Raw genomic sequence first — 16,169 nt, 5'->3', positions numbered from 1 at the left:
ATTACCCTCATGTTGCAGGTGAAGAAATGAGGCTTAGAGAGGTGCAGTGGTTTATTCCCTGTCACCCTGGTAGTAAGTGGTGGGACCACATGTCAAAGTGAGATTTGTCTGACTTAAAGCCTGACCTCAGTTGCCTTGAAATTGTTTTCTGTTGCTGTCAGTTATTATCGCTATGGCTTTCTTTCCTTTCTGTAGGCACACAGCCTTATTCTTCCTTTAAAAATCAGCTCAGAATGCTCAGTCATTCCCAAAGTAATTCTGTGAAGCTATACTCTTGTCTGAGTAAGCAGATAGTCCCATTTGACCACTGGAGCTCACCTGCGTGCGTGACTGCTGCACTGGCTTGAGTGCCTGTGCGTTCTATCGGTCAAGTCTCTCACTGCCTCTCCCTTGCACCCCACATTCCACCAGTTTGCTTTTTGCCCATAAGCTATATTGGGCAGAGTTGTTTGGAATTCACTAAAATTTAGGGTCAGTATATTTGAAGGAGATCCTCAAATTTCAAAGGAGCATCTACTGTGTTTCCCCAAAAATAAGACCTAGCCGGACAATCAGCTCTAATGCGCCTTTTGGAGCAAAAATTAATATAAGACCTGGTCTTGTTTTACTATAATATAAGACCCAGTCTTACATAATGTAATATAAGACCGGGTCTTATATTAGTTTTTGTTCCAAAAGACGCATTACAGCTGATTGTCCGGCTAGGTCTTATTTTCGGAGAAACACAGTATGAAACTGGACTCAATAAGGGCTGTTGTTGTACCATTTGGGATTGTTGCACTTGATTCAGGTGAAAGGAGCAAACACTCAGGATGCACCCTAATCTTACAGTCTGCCCCACGTTTCCTTGGGATGGTTCTTCTTTAATGAGGAAGAGAAGGCCCATTGGGGTGGAGAGGGCATACTTCATAAGCCATTCATGGGCTCTCGTGCTCGTTACTCAAGCACAGAAGCACCGCTAGCAGCGCGCTCAGATGTTGCCTTCAGGAACTGGGAGAGAGAGCAGTGCCATGCATACAAGATGCTTCCACTGGGGGCCACAGCACATTCACACCTAGAGAGATCCGCGGACTCATGTGGGAAATGACCATTTTGAGGTCATTTCCTTGTGCTCAAATGTTATTTATGCATGTCTGTGCTGTGAGGGAAAACCACCCACAGTAGTCCATGTGAGTGAGCCCCCGGGAGTGGGAATAGGCATTTGAGATGTGCATTGTGTGGGGAAAGCTCCAGAGTCATGACGGAGAGGTGGAGGAGGTGGCAGCCTCCAGTTCAGCCCTTGCACTGTATGGGTGAGAACAGGGAAGCTCTTAGAAACATTTCTTGGTATTTGCATAATTGCGATGTTTTTATTTTCAGCTTTTTGTTTTGTGAGGTAATAAGTAAATCACCTCTCGATTCTGAGGAAGAGAACAAACCATCGTGAAGTTACAGAGGGATTTGGCTTTTTTTGCTAACTTTGGTTTGAGCCATAGCTGTCAGTGATGCCCTGGGAATTGTCACTCGTGTGGTTTATTAAGGGGGAGAACACTGCACAGGGAGGCAGGGCACCCACATTCAAGGCTTCTCCCGCTATCGCTGACTACAGACGTGTGATTCTGCAAACGCCTTTCTCAGTGTCACTACTTTCAGACATTTCTGAAACGGAAATTATAATTCTTGGCTGGTGACAACCAGGGAACCAGACCCTATTCCGCTGGCCGAGCCCACTGAAGCCCCAATAGCAATGTAAACATTTCACTTTGGAAGCATGACACGGGGGGCCTTCATGTGTCATTGTCGTCTCAGCTCCTATTGACTTATCAGATTAGATGCATATTTGGGATCCTGGGCCCTAAGAGGATGACTAGGCCTGGAATGTAAAATCAGAAGTGGGGGGGAATGAACATATCTGAAGTGCTAGACCCCTGTCGTGCGTACAGGAGGGGGATGGTGGGGGCATGGGAAGAACCAGCCAGCCCACACACCATCCATCACTCACACTACGCTAGCCCAGCCTTGTTTGTCATCCTTTGTGCAAGAGGAAACGTCTCTTGCCCTCAGAGAATAGTCCTGTGGGATTCACCTAGCCCTGTTCTCTTCCTCGGCCCTGTTTGGAGTCCTGTACGGACGGGTGAATGGAAGGGAAGGGAAAGGAAAGGGAAGGAAGGAAGGAAGGAAGGAAGGAAGGAAGGAAGGAAGGAAGGAAGGGGGCCCTTTCCAGCACTCCTCCTTTCCCCCCTTCTTCACTTCCACATGTATTTATTGAGCATCTAATAATTCTACGCGAACTACCTTCCCCCTTACTGACCACTCCTTCCCACAGTCTTGAGAAAAATCAGGGTTTTAGCTCCAATCTTAATGTTCTTTTCAAAGAAAACCTCTGTAATTTCAACATTGCTTTTCCGTTGATAGAAAGAGAGAAAAGGAAAATGAAGAATTTTTGAGAAAGGTCCAAATTCTGAGCTCTTGTCTAGATGCTAAATGGCTGCATGTGAATTGGTAAAAGTGAGTATCTCCAGCCATTAGTTTTATATCTTTTCAGCCACTACTGCTTACTTCACATTTATGAGCAATGATTTTTAAACAAAGAACATGATTTTTGTATACCAACTGACTGCCATTGTGGTGTGTTTGGGCACCATTGATCATTCTCTGAGAGGTTGGACCTATTTTTTATGGCTTAGAAACGTTGTACACATTTCAAAGCAATGTAGTACATATTTTTTCAGAGTCTCGTGTTTTTACTTTCTAAGTTGTTTTCACCTAATTGTGCCTGCTGTCCTTACGTGGCAGTATAAACATGAAATTTTACACTTGGTTTGGGCTCTGAAACGGAAATTATAATTCTTGGCTGGTGACAACCAGGGAACCAGACCCCATTCCACTGGCCGAGCACACTGAAGCCCCAGTAGCAATATAAACGTTACTTTTATGTTGTAAAAGTAAATTGGTGGAAAACGTTTCTCCAGCCATAATTCCTATGTTAATGATTTTTTGTGCACTGTAGGGTACATTTATAATTTTGCCAGTATGTTTAAAGCATTTTGCTTGTTTTCTACATTGTTTGGCTTTATGATTTATTTTTAGCTGTGATTTGCACTTAAGCCACATTTTCTCATGTGCCCACTTGACTGGTTTATTTTATCTATGAGCATCTTTGCCGAGGCCTCCTTCCCCAAAACACAGGAAACTGCAGGAGTGTAGAGTGACATTGGAGGCATGGACACTGGAGTCATAAATATCTGGATTTGAATCCATTTCCACCTTCATTAATTGGGTATTCTTGCAATGTCACCTAACCTGTTTGTTCATCTGCAAAATGAGGATAATAATACCTTTGCACAAGTTCCTGTGAGAACTAAGTGAGATATTATGTGTAACGTGCTTTCCCCAGTCCCCAGCGTGAAGGAAGTGCTCATTCCTTGATAGCTGTCGTTAAAAGAGATGAAAGAAGGGGCTCTTTTTTGCTGTTTTTCAATGTTCTAGGAAAGAGCTGTAAGATTTTAAGTGTGAGTGTAACATTGGAATAAGACGTTAAAAGAGACGAGACATATTTGGCTGGATCATTTCTTCTTAATTTAGCATTCACTGATCAGAGATATTTTTCTGCCTTTCAGTCTACGACATACTCACACTACACTAGCCCAGCCTTGTTTGTCATCCTTCGTGCAAGAGGAAATGTCTCTTTCACTTAGACGGCACACTTATTTTATTTACCAATCATTAATTAGGAGTGATTAAATTGCCAAAACCAGTGGCAGGAATCGTTCTCTTTGACCAGTTGCTTTCCGTCAAACACTTCCTACCAGCTACCTGTGTCTGTCTCTCCCTAACTCCACCTCCTGGACCTGATTTTCCAAGGACAGGGTCACGCTGAGCAGACCTGAATCCTAGGCAAGGGCCAGTAAAACAGGAAGTGAGCTAGAAGGCGGACGTGAAGGAAGATTTCAGCTCAGGTCTCTCTGTCCAAGAGGACCAGTGTCAAGTGTTTACTGAGTCTCCATTTTACTGTAAAATACTGAAACAGCTACTATGTGAGTGAGAAATAGAAGTAAAACTTTAACTCAGAGTGAAAAAGGCAAGAAGGATAAGTAAGTGAAAGAGTAGCAGCATGTAGACACTAACGCATGCAATTAACAAATGCAGTAGTCGCATCCACGTGTCAGTAGGTGTGTATATTCATAGTATGCCACAGAGCTCGGTATACATGGTCGTTCGTAGAAGGGGCAGGGAATTTTTATTTTGGATTTTATTTTGTTTTTCTTAGATACCGTCTTAATTCTGTCGAGTCTGAGGGCGAGAGATGGCCAGGACTTATTAGGAGAGGGAAAGCGGGTGAAGGAGATGCAGAGAGATACTGGTAGTGTGGTGCTCTGGGGTGCCTCCCGTGTGCATCCGCGTCATTCTCTGTGTGTGTCCTGTGTTTCCAGGGACACCACGATCATCAACCACTCGAGGAACGGCAGCTACGGCGAGAGCTCGCTGGAGGCCCACATCTGGCAGGAGGAGGAGGAGGTGGTGCAGGCCACCAAACGGTGTCAGGACATGGAGTACACGTAAGGGACAGCCCCGTGCGCAACTCCACGCCGGCCCCTCACCTCAGTGACCAACGTTTGCGCTCCCTCGCCAGCCCTTTCCCGTTCTGGACAGCTAATAGGCTCAGCGAATTCCTATTCTCCAGGTTGTGAAAAGGACTCACACCTGTTTTCTGATTCTCGTTTTTGGCCTTCAGGGGGAAAACTTATCTTCTCCCAGGAAACTACCTTTGAGTTCTTTTTCTCAGAAAATAGGAAATTGATTTTGGGGGAAAGCTCAGCCTGTGTAAGGTGTCAGAGTTGCTGTGCTTCCTGCTGCTCTGCAGTCCCCGCAGCCGGGGATCCTAGCCCCTCTGAGCTGGTCCCTGCTGGGCGGCCACAGTCATTCTAACTGTATGTCCTCAGGTTCCCAGGACGTCCCAGACTCTCCTGAGAGTCCAGAGAAGGTACACCCTTTTGATCTACTACAAAAGATCCGTCTTGTACGATTTGCAGGTTATAAATGTTTGAAGACTTAACTGCGCTTCACTCTCCATCCCGATTTATCTTTCAAATCTCTGGGGCAGCCTAAGAGAAGCATGTCCAGTTTTTCTAGCCAAATGTCTACCGGTTGTGACTGTTTTGCTTTGTTGGTTCTACAGCATTAAAAATCTCCACGCCAAAATCATAGAGAAGGACGCAATGATTAAGGTTCTGCAGCAACGATCCCGTAAAGATGCCGGGAAGACGGACTCCTCGAGCCTGCGACCAGCCCGCTCCGTCCCATCCATTGCTGCGGCCACCGGGACACACTCTCGCCAGACCTCTCTTACCAGCAGTCAGTTAGCTGAGGAGAAGAAGGAAGAGAGGACCTGGAAGGGGAGCATAGGTGAGCCCCACACCTCCTTCAGGCGAGGGTCTGGAAAGCAAGAGGTGCACAAACATTGAGAGGCCACCTCATCTGGTAGAAAGAGCCCTGACACTTTTGAGATATGTGGCTCATGGGACACAGAAATGTCACTAACTAGCTCCAAGTCTCAGTTTACTCATCTGTGAAATGGGGTGGATAATCAATCATACTTTGGATGTGGAAATTACATGAAGTGTGTGGAAGCTAAGGCTATACCACCAGAGTAACTATTAGGCATGGCTTGACTCACATAATGATTATCGTTATTGTTGAAAGTTGAGGTAACCGTTACAACATAAAATGTTCTAATGGGAAAAGCCTAGAGATGTCAGGCCTCTGAACTTGGCTGTGCCCCAGACCAGTTGTAAGACTGCTGCCCCTCTGCTTCTGTGTCTAGAAAACCAGGGTAATGTCTGCCTTGTTATCTCATGGGGCCGTGGTGAGGGCAAAATGAGATAATGAGGAGAAAGCACTTTGGAAGAAGTATGCTTGAGCATTGGAGCTTGGTGGTGGTGGCTCTTGTTGTATTGTTGTTGCACAGGCAGAATTTTGAGGAGAATTCAGCAGATGTGGTCTTAGCCACGAATGGGTTTCCCAGGGCGAGGCCCGGCTGGTTGGTGGGGCTGTCTGAGTCTGGAGAGGAAGCACGCAGCGCCACCCGGCACGCAGGCAGCATTCCCAGACACACGTCCTCCGCTTTCTTCCCCTGCACTCGGACAACTCCAGGGGTCTCGCCCTCCTTTGATGCATTTCTCCGGGTCAGAGTGTGTTTTGTTTATCTGCAGAGCCGAGAGCCAGGTTTTGTCAGCACAGAACCCCAGAGGAGGCTGGCTGCTTTGTGCCAAAGGGGATAAGAGCTTCCAGTATGAACCTGACAGAGTTGGGGGGATCAAAGGCACCCAGCCAGAATCTCTGTTTGAACTCCCTCCACGGGTCGCTTCAGCAGCCCCTGCCCTCCAAGGAAATACACTTCAAAGAGGACATGTGTGGACAGCAGCTGGGATCATCAAAGACCCTGCCACGGACACTTAGCTCCCCACCCGTTCGAGAGCCTGGGAGGCGATGCTCAGACAGGCCTGATAAAGCAGTCTGAAATGTGCTCAGACCATTGGTGACATCCAGCCAGGCAGGCATTTCTCTAGTGTCCACGCCTGTATCTTCCCAGCATTCACATGTCTACACCAGGCCTGGGAGCTTGAAGACCTCGTGTGTAGGTAGAATTGCTGTGTTCTCGGTGCTGGTATTCCTCCCATTGTTGTCATTGTAATTGGTGTCCACATCTGACAAAAACAGGGGCCCTCTGAGGGGCCCGGCAGAGGCACATATTCACAGGCCACTTCACAGTTCCCAGAATGTTTCCAATCTCTTGTCTGATGACTCTGGAAGGAGGTAGAGGTGACAGTGTCTATGTTCCTGGTGGCTCAGGGGCTCCCAGGTGAGATGACAGGCTAGTGACTTAGTTCCACAAGAATATCCTTGTCAGACGGTGGAGTTCTGACAGGCGGCTGAGGAGGTGGGAAGAACCCAGGCTGGACTTAAAGTCAGGCACAGCTGGGTTTGAATCTCATTTCTGCTACTTAGAAGTTAATTTCTCTGAGCTTCCATTTCCCTTTCTGTAAAACAGAGGAGAACACCGAGCCTGTCTCATTGGACGGTTGGGAAATACAAAGTGAGATGATGTGCGTGAAGCACCTAGCCGAAGACCCTGGCCACTCAAAGTGTGGTCCATGGACCAATAGCAGGGGCATCACATAGGAGCCTGTTAGAGAAGCAGAGTCTCAGGCCCCACCCACTGAATCGAATTGTCCATTTCACAGTGTATCCAAGTAACTGACAGGCACTTTGCATTTGAGCAGCACTGCTGTAGACAAACTGAAATGCTCTGTGTTGAGTTATGAATGGGCACCTGGAAACAGCCCTGTTGAGGATGCTTTATGAATTGCTGGTGAGGTAAGATACGTGAACAAGTAGTTGGCTGTGCTCACCACAGTGTCTATAGGCTAGTGTTGTGGCGTGTTGTGAATGTGTGCCGAATTTCACTATTTAAAAATAAAGTTGTTCTCCTGTCCAGCTTTGTTGGAAGACACTGAGGAAAAGGACAGCACTGTCCATCATGCGTCCCTTTCTCTAGCCAGCACGCCCTCCCCTCCAACAGCCTCTCTACTCTCGGGGTGAGGGGGAAGACGTGGCTAAGTGGCCCTTTCCAGGAGCCCAGCTGGCTTCCTGCTTCTTGAGGACATGGCTCTTCCCTGCAGGCGTCTCTTTTAGGGAATAACGTGCACGGCTCAGTGTTCTGACCTGGAAGCATGCTTGTTTTTGAACCTAATATCAGGAGTGGGGTGGAATTGTGGGCCATTCAGAAACCAGCAGGCCAGTGGGACCATGTCTAGGACCAGGGATGCCTTCAGTTCTGCAGCACACACCACTGCTCAAGGCTCGCCCTCCCGGACCGCACTGGGGAAAGCAAGCATCATCTCTAGATAGCCTTGCAGACATGCCCCCAACTCCTCAACACTGGCTAGTGGGCACCTCTTACCTTCCTGAGAATAATTTTATTCTACTATTTACCATATTTTAATCAGTTTACTTGACAGCTGCTCCTCCCCTCAAAAAAGATAAACGAACTATAAATTTTTAGGGAGGGGACAAGGTCTTTCTTTTTTGTGTTTTAAATTTCCTCAGTGCTTCTCAGTTAATCCACATAGTAAATGCTCATAATGCATTTGGTGAATGACTCAGGGAATGAATGAAACAATCCTCAGTCAAGAAGGAAATGATCTTCCCCACGAGGGTGTTTTGTTTTGTTTTTAAAGAATGGCGTTGAAAACAGCTGTCTTTCTGCCCTAGGGCTGCTGCTGGGCAAGGAGCACCTTGAACACGCGTCCACCCCCGTGCTCCCCACCCCACCTGCGGCAGCACTGTCCCCCACATCGGCCAGCAGCGCTCACGCCAAGACAAGCAGCAGGGACAGCAGTACCCAGACGGATAAGGGCGCTGAGCTCTTCTGGCCCAGCATGGCCTCCCTGCCCAGCCGCGGCAGGCTGAGCGGGACCCCTTCCAACAGCCCCGTCCTGAAACACCCAGCGGCCAAAGGGACTGCAGAGAAACTGGGTGAGAGGTCCCACCTCCTTTCACACTATGGAAAACCGTAGAGTTCTCTGGCCTGAGAGAGGGAGCCTGTTGTTGAGCAGTGCAGGGAGCAGGGGCCCCAATTAGCTCTCAATTGATGGATTTTCTTGTCTTTTATGATGATGGTGACCCTTAATGCACTTAGGCTACGTGGGCTCTTATGGGAATAAAATGTATGTAGACACTCCTCACCTCCTAATGTATTACTATTTAAAACAGTACACAACTTGGCCTTTGATGATATGCTTTGTGACTAGCCCTTACCCAGAAGGGGTGGAAATAGGTGCTCCAAGGGATGTTGGGGAGCTAGTACCAGGCACCAGGTACATCGGAGTCATGGTGTACACAGACAGTGGCCTTCAAGGTGCTTACTCGGCAAGGATTGGGGGGTGGGAACATGTCCGGACTGAAGGAGAAGGCAGAGGAGGGGAACTAGTGGCACAGCACGCAGGCCAGTACTAGTGAGTCACTTTAAAACATTTAAGAGATGACAGCTTGGGAGGAGTGAGCTTTCGATAAGTCCAGAAGCGTCCAGGGGGAAAAAGAGACTTGGCTTTGTCCTGGGGACCAATCTCACTCATGGGAATAGCCCTCTTCAGGAATTCTTCTGAGGGGCTGAGGGCTGTTGGGGGCATACATTAACTGTTTCTTCCAAGGGAGTTCTTTATGTTCATCCAACAAAACAGAGAAGTAAACACTGCATTGTCATTTTATTGAGATTTAATTCCTAAAACTCACTTTTCCACGGAAAGCACGGAACACAGGTATAGTACCTGGCTCCCCCATGGGCCGGTTTATGTGGTCTTTCCAACATACAGCGGTGGTGGGTGGTGGTATTGGAAATGGTTCCATTTTAGAGAGAACTGGTAAGACCCATGCCCCTCCTGAGGAGCTGGCTGCTGATATTACCCTTCTGTTTGGCAGAGAGCTCTCCTGGCCACGGGAAGTCACCTGACCACAAAGGCCGAGTGAGCTGCTTGCTCCACAAGCCCGAGTTCCCTGATGGGGAGATGATGGAAGTTCTCATCTAACGCTGCCATCCCTGCTGAATCTTGTAACGGGACATTGACAAGCAAACAAGGAACGTGGCAAAGAGGGAGAAGAAAGATCAAGAAGGTTGTGGATGGAAAATCAAGAATGACTTGAACTGATAAAGATTTCACATTAGTAAGAACACTTTTGAATAAATGTTTTTTTTAAAAAAATCAGGAGACCTACATGAGTGAAGATGAAGAGAGGGTTATGGATTTTTATTGCATACGATGTCAGAGAGGTGATGCATGTAGGTTCAGAAACAAACAAGAAATAGGAAATGGAATTTTTCATTGTACAGAAAACGTATCCCGTGGGGAGGGTCTGTGTATACCCCTTCTCTGGTTATAAACAGATAAACCCAAACATGGATCGTCCTTGGAATACCCCCATTCTCCTTGCCTCTTAGCATCTTTTGTTTAAGAAGAACCTCCTAGAAATCTTGGAGAGCCCATTTGGGCATAATGTGCCATCCAGGGGGTGTCCCATGAAAGGGTGTGGGTGTGACAACGAGAAGAAATATCCAGGCGTGACGAGGAATGTAAAACACGGTCCTCATCTAATTACCTGCTTGATTGGGATTTTCAGGAGATGATGGGGCTTCTTAGCTTTTGTGGATTCAGCAGTATTTTCTAAACGGGATGGGGGCTCTGGGATTTGCTACTCATCCTCCCTCACTTCCCCGACTTCATTTCTGTCTCTGCTTCATTCTCTTTTAACTTTATTCTTTTTTTCCTTCTTTTTTTTTTTTTTTTTTTTCCTTTTTAAGTAAGACGTGGCAGTATAGTTCTGGGATTTATTACAGCAGTATCTGAACTATCACCATTCCTGCTGTGTTTAATAGTGACCAGTGGGACAAAGCCAAAGGCTGGCTCCCTGGCTGCTTCCTCTACCCTTGAGTAGTTGGGCTGCAGCTGTTAATTACATTCTGCCTGTGGACTAGGTAAGCTTTGACCAGGTGGAAGATCCACGGTCCGTGTGACATCTTGCATTACGATCATAGATATTCACAGCCCTGGCTTTTTTCTCTCTCACGTCAGCTCTCTTGCACGGAGCTTGGTGTTTCCACTCCATTGCTCTGTTGGGATAAAAATAAGACTTTCAGGATGGCACTCCAGGAAACAAATGACACTTGACTTGGTGGCCTCCAGAATCTCAGCAGTCCCCTGGTACACGTTCTAGTATTTGTGGCTCACGAGCATGTGCCCCCCTCCTCACCCTCGCGCTCCTCTGGTCACTGTTGATGAGCACACAGATACCCGTGACTGACAGTGCGTGTGTGTTAACACAGCAGTTTTTCTCCATCCTGAACTTGCTTTGTAACCCCAACAGGCCAGTATACATATAGTGTGGTCAGGTTTTTCTATGTTTCAGTTTCGGTCAAGTTGTCCAAAGTAAGATGGCAATACCATGTCAAAGAGCTAGGAGTGAGTGAGGTATGGGTCCCTTATCACTGTGTGTGTGTGACAGTTCATTTCTAACTCCTCAGAAGACACTTTCTTTACAGATCTAGGAGGTGTTGGATCAGAGCAGAGGAGTTGACCAGCCTGTCAGATGTTCTGGCAGGATCCTGATATCTTTCTCCCTCCAGGTCAGCTGGATGTGTGTTATTCCATGCATGCTTAGTTAAGGGAAAGGGGACGGGGCGGGGGGCGGGGGGAGAAGCCCTGGGTCTGAGATTTTTTCAAGTCCCACCCCAGTGAAGCCCTAGACACAACACTGCTCAGGAAATTTGGCTTGGGTCGCTTATTTGAGGGTTGGTCTTTGGAGTGTAACCTGGGTGGAGTTACAGCCTCCCCAAACTGAGGAGCTAGAAGGATGACAGAGGTGACAGCTAGAGAAGGGGAGGGAGGAAACCAGTGGCTATGCTCAGAGGGACCTCAGAGCTGTCCAGTGTGACAGAGGAGGCAGGAACGGACTCTCCCCAGGCTCTGCTCTGCGGTGGGCACTGAGCGCTATGCTTCATGCTTGTCGCCTCCTTCAGTCCCAGGTAAGCGTCACTGAGTATTGTGTAGCCGGGGAAACTGGCGGGGCTGCAGGGTCCGAGGAGCTTGCTGAACGCCCTGGGGTGTGGGAGCGAGCCCCGAGGCACCGTTAATGAAGAAATGGATCGTGTAGGTGCAGGAGTAGAGGGTTCCCTTCACTTTTTATGGGTGGCGAGGTTCAATAGATGGCAACTGATTCTCTTACGGACAGTTTGACCCCCAATTAGTGTTAGGTATTTACCAGGAAGTAAAAAAAAAGTTTCCAGAACCAGGAGGGCAAGTCACCTCTGCCCGTCCCCTTGCCCATGTCTGGGCCACCAAACTTGGGCTGTCTCCCCTAGAAGAGGGAGAGAGCGAGAGCCACAGCCTGGTTTCCCCCAGACCTCATCTTTGAGCTCCGGCACAAGGCTGGCACGCTGTCCTCGGTCCCCTGAGTTGCCAGGCATGTTCATTGTTAGAATGCAAGCACACACACCACCACATTTCGGTTGTGCCGTGATCTTTGTCAATCTTGTTTTCTTCTTACCTGCTAAGACTTTTCTATAAAAAAAGGGGTCTATAGCTTTAAGAAGTCTTCTTTATAGGAGATTTCCTGCCGTGCCAGAGCCCCTGACACTTTTCATCTTCATAGCTTTCTCGAAGCCTTGCTTGCATGTAGGAGAAAGGGATTGCCAATACTGAGCACCCACTCTGTGTTCTGGGCAGTTTACAATATATTATCTCATTTGATTTTCACAAAAATAGTAGTAGCTCTATTTTTTTAGTGCTGACCGTATGCGAGCACTGTGGTAAATACCTTTTAAGGAGTCCTCAAGCCACCTGGGAGCCAGGGCAAGTTTTTTTATCCTTATTTCACTAGAGGAAACTGGGGCTTGGGAAGATTAAATCCCTTCCCAAAGCCTCCCAGCCAGGAGAAGCTGGGATCTGAACCAAGGGTTTGGATCCCAAAGGGCTGTGCCTTTGTCACAGGTTGGACGGCCTCTGATGTGGGGATACTGTCTATGGGTGCCACGTCTATCCTGTCTCTGAGACGTGCGCGCGCGCACACGCACAGCTGCCCTTCTCTCGGGAGCTAAGAAACAGGACTAAAGCCCAGAACTCCTGGATTTGCCCATAAACACCAGGCACAGATGGAGATTTTGTGTTCCATTTAAACATCCATTTAAAACATACTGGCACATTGTCCAGAGGCCTAGACATCTTCAGAACTTCCCAGTGTTGTCTTAATGATGGAACTTGCAGGTCCTATCTCGGCGTGCAGGATAAAGGCTTTGGCTTTGTGAGAAGACAAGGCCAGAGTAATTCTGCTTCCTCCTTGAACGTGTTGTCTGGCAGCTTTATTATATGCTGCCCAGGGTTTATTATATGGACCAGGGGGTGTTGCTGGATTTGGCAACTAATTTCAGAGCACATACAGAATCTTTCTTTGCTTAGCATTTTCTTCGCTCAGCTTTTCTTCTGTTTCCCAGAGGTTGGTAGCCAATGGTGGTGCTGAGTTCAGCCTGTTCTGAGCAGGCACACAGGACAGGGGTGCCGTGTCCGTCCCAGGGCTCTAGGCAGAGAGTGGCGGGGGCTGGGGGGCCTTCTTTCTTTAGTCCTTCCAGGCTTGCTGTTTGGAGCTCGTGTATGAATTGAACTGCACAGGGCTTGGGTTGGATATCAAGACAGTTGCTCCAAATGTGTTCTGAACCTGGAACAGAGAATTCAGGTGTTCCGATACTCAGGGAAGAGGCTGTCGGGATGCCCCCCTACAGAGAAGCCAGTCATCTGTCCCGGGTTTGCCTTCCGCCACCTGTATCCTCCTGATGCAGTGGCTGAAGCACCTGTATGCTGAGTGCTGGCGGAATGGGAAAATTCTCCCTGTCCGGCCACCTTCTGAGTCCTGCAGACTGATGTACACACAGGCGTCAGACTGGGTTCCCAGAAGGAGCGAAGACTAGATTGGGGGTTTAAAAGGTTTTCAAGACAGGGGACTCACACTTATGCTGCAGAGAGCTATGCTGGGCAAAGAAGTGTATTTTCCAAAAGCAAAGTCCTATTCCATGTCTGCATGGGCACCGGTGGGGCGTGTATCTGTGTGCTCCGAGTGACCTTGCAGGCCTTACGGGCAGGAAAACCATGGTCGTGGTAAGTGAGAGCCCACGGTTGTTCTTAAATGGTAGTGGTTTTGTGGAGCCAGAGAGCATCCAGCCCACAATTGGCTTCTTCATATCCCCAAACCTGAGGCAGCCGTGGTATACACTTCATAAACGTTGGTTTTCTTTTCTCCTTTCTTGTTAATTAATCAGTGTGTTTAAAATATCTTCATTCAGTGTGAGGATTGTTTAATGGGTTTGCCTCTGACGTGTGGCTCCATGGGAGATGGGCAGAGTAATTAAGACATTACCAAAAGCTGATCAGCTGGGAGCATGTAAAGGTCAGCATTTCAGTAAATGGATTTCTTCTGGAACCAATGAGCATTTTTTTTCTCCTTTTAAGTAGTATACCTTTTTCTCATTTAGTAATTTAATGGTATATAAATATGTGTATATGTAAGTGCATACCTGTGAGGTGTGGCAATAGGGTTGTGTGTCGAGTTTCTTTTCTTAATATCCAGAAGATCCAAGTGTTTCATCTCACCCCACCTTCCTTAAATGGTGGCCCTTTGGGAGACTCTATATTGATCACGGCAGTGCTGCCCAACTAGAAACATTTTGCCAACGATTCTATATTGGAACGACCTTCGGGACCTAGCACATTCCTTTGATTATCCTTAAAGATGAGAAATCCTCATCCTTTGAGAATGGAATTAAGTTTGGAAATAATCCCAAGTCATTCACTCAGTTGGATAAGTAAAGATGTGTGATTAAGGTAAGTCACACCATTTTAGCTTTAAAATACAAAAGAAAACAAACAAAAAAACGCTAAGATGTTTCTTAGAATGAGTCTTTGGACTCCTAGAGCCTCTCAAAGTGACCACTTCTAAGGAGGACATTTGTCACTAGTACATGTAACTTCTAGTGGATTCGTTTTTAAAAATCTTCTCTCACCATGCCCTGTATGTGTTCACATCTCTGCACACACACAGATATAGGTGCATATTAGTTAGTGTAAACCTCTAGTAGGTACCCTGTAAAGCCGTGTTATCCTTAGTGCATGTTATTGTCATGTTATGCTCTGACTGAAGTGTTTGTCATGAAACTTTTGCTTCTCTACAGCATTAAAATATTGTTCTCAATATAATGAAGTATAAATACGGCATTTTCTTGTACCAGCTCCCGAAGTTTTGCTGCCCAGTGGTGTGTTTACATGTGGTTTTGCCTAGGATTCTGTTCCCATATAGACACCTGTAAGTATTTATTACAAAACAGAATGTAAGCAAATTTATCCACAGTGGTTTTCTTTGAGTTAAGGTGTTTTTCCCTTTTGCGGAGGGACAGTGGAACCTCCTCCTCAACGAGGCACTTACAGAACCTGTGAAATTCTGTGACACAAGGGCACCTGCCCGTACCAACCTCAGCCAAAGCTAGAACAGCCCTCTGTGCCACCACGCTATGGCCTGCTGTGTGTGTGTGTGTGTGTGTGTGTGTGTGTGTGTGTGTGTGTGTGTGTGCTTGGTGGCAGTGTGCTGTGTGCTCCCAGAGGACTCTGGTGTAACATTTTGGCATCTTCGTCTTACTAGTCTATATTGAAGGGGGTGTACAGAGCTGCACAGCCAGATGGGTCTGTGTACAGCGTGGGGAGAATCAAGAACACGGCGTAAGCCCCACAGCAAATATTGATACTGTTGGTCAGCCAAAGATTTTCCTATTCTTTGCTGCTTAAATGTGTGCCTTAATATTGTATATAATAAATGGATAAAATAGCTCTTCTTTCCCTCACGTTTGCTCTTTTCTTTCCCAAAGAACTTACACACTGGGTGCTCAAGAAATGTTTGTTGAACTTCATTTCGTTTTATTGCTCCCAGGCAACCTCACTAGCAGTTTTGCTTCCAGAGGCATCCGGTCCCCCCTTTGTGGGCCTCGCTTACACCAACACACGCTCTTAATTTTGAGGAGATGAGTCATCCAGACCACTGGAATTTGTTGTCTACCCACTCCTGGCTCCCCCAGACAAGGAAAGAGGAAATGCAGGGAGGCTGGGCCCCGGGAGACAGTATCACTTTGATCTCATCTGAGTGTCCTCTTTTGGGGTTCCTGGGTCCAGAGCCTGCCAGTGACCACTGTCACTCAGGAATTAACCCAATCATTCTGAGCCCAGAGTCAGACATGCACCTCAAGATGGGCATGGGAGATGCAGCTGCCTTGTTAGTGTCTTAGGGTCACAGGAAAGGAGGGAGACTTTGGCATAAAGGGGTCATGTGGTAAACTGGTCAAATTCCGTGACTGAAGCAGCAGGACTGAAGAAACCCTGTGAGAGCCCCCAACTGAAGCCTTCTCCCAAGGGAAGTGACCTCCCAAGGGGAACTGTTGGGGAGGAGGCGGTGCCCTCTTTATTCTCTGGTCATGCCTCTTTCAGCAGAAGCCTCCCGCCTCACTAAACCCCTGGACCTTGCATAGGGATTGCTTCCTAAGTGTGAGCCCAGGGAGAGATAGGGACGCACCTCCAGTCCCCCAGGACTGGCTGGTGTGATTTACA

The 16,169-nt window shown here is 47.5% G+C and overlaps 1 protein-coding gene across 6 annotated transcripts in view; it reads left to right on the top strand.

The window, feature by feature from the left end:
* The window catches only part of AMOTL1 (angiomotin like 1), a 134,489-nt gene extending 119,091 nt beyond the window's left edge, over positions 1-15,398 (top strand). For all 6 annotated transcript variants that reach the window (XM_019737546.2, XM_074335585.1, XM_074335584.1 and 3 more), the window contains 4 exons: positions 4,413-4,538; positions 5,159-5,385; positions 8,254-8,517; positions 9,460-15,398. In XM_019737546.2, coding sequence (XP_019593105.1) covers positions 4,413-4,538; positions 5,159-5,385; positions 8,254-8,517; positions 9,460-9,566 — 724 coding nt within the window. In that variant the 3' untranslated portion in view covers positions 9,567-15,398. The remainder of the gene's footprint in view (positions 1-4,412; positions 4,539-5,158; positions 5,386-8,253; positions 8,518-9,459) is intronic.
* Positions 15,399-16,169: the final 771 nt, after the last annotated feature.

Source organism: Rhinolophus sinicus, linkage group LG06, assembly GCF_036562045.2.
Source record: "Rhinolophus sinicus isolate RSC01 linkage group LG06, ASM3656204v1, whole genome shotgun sequence".
NCBI classification, from domain to species: Eukaryota; Metazoa; Chordata; class Mammalia; order Chiroptera; family Rhinolophidae; genus Rhinolophus; species Rhinolophus sinicus.
This window is presented reverse-complemented; position numbering and strand designations above follow the sequence as displayed.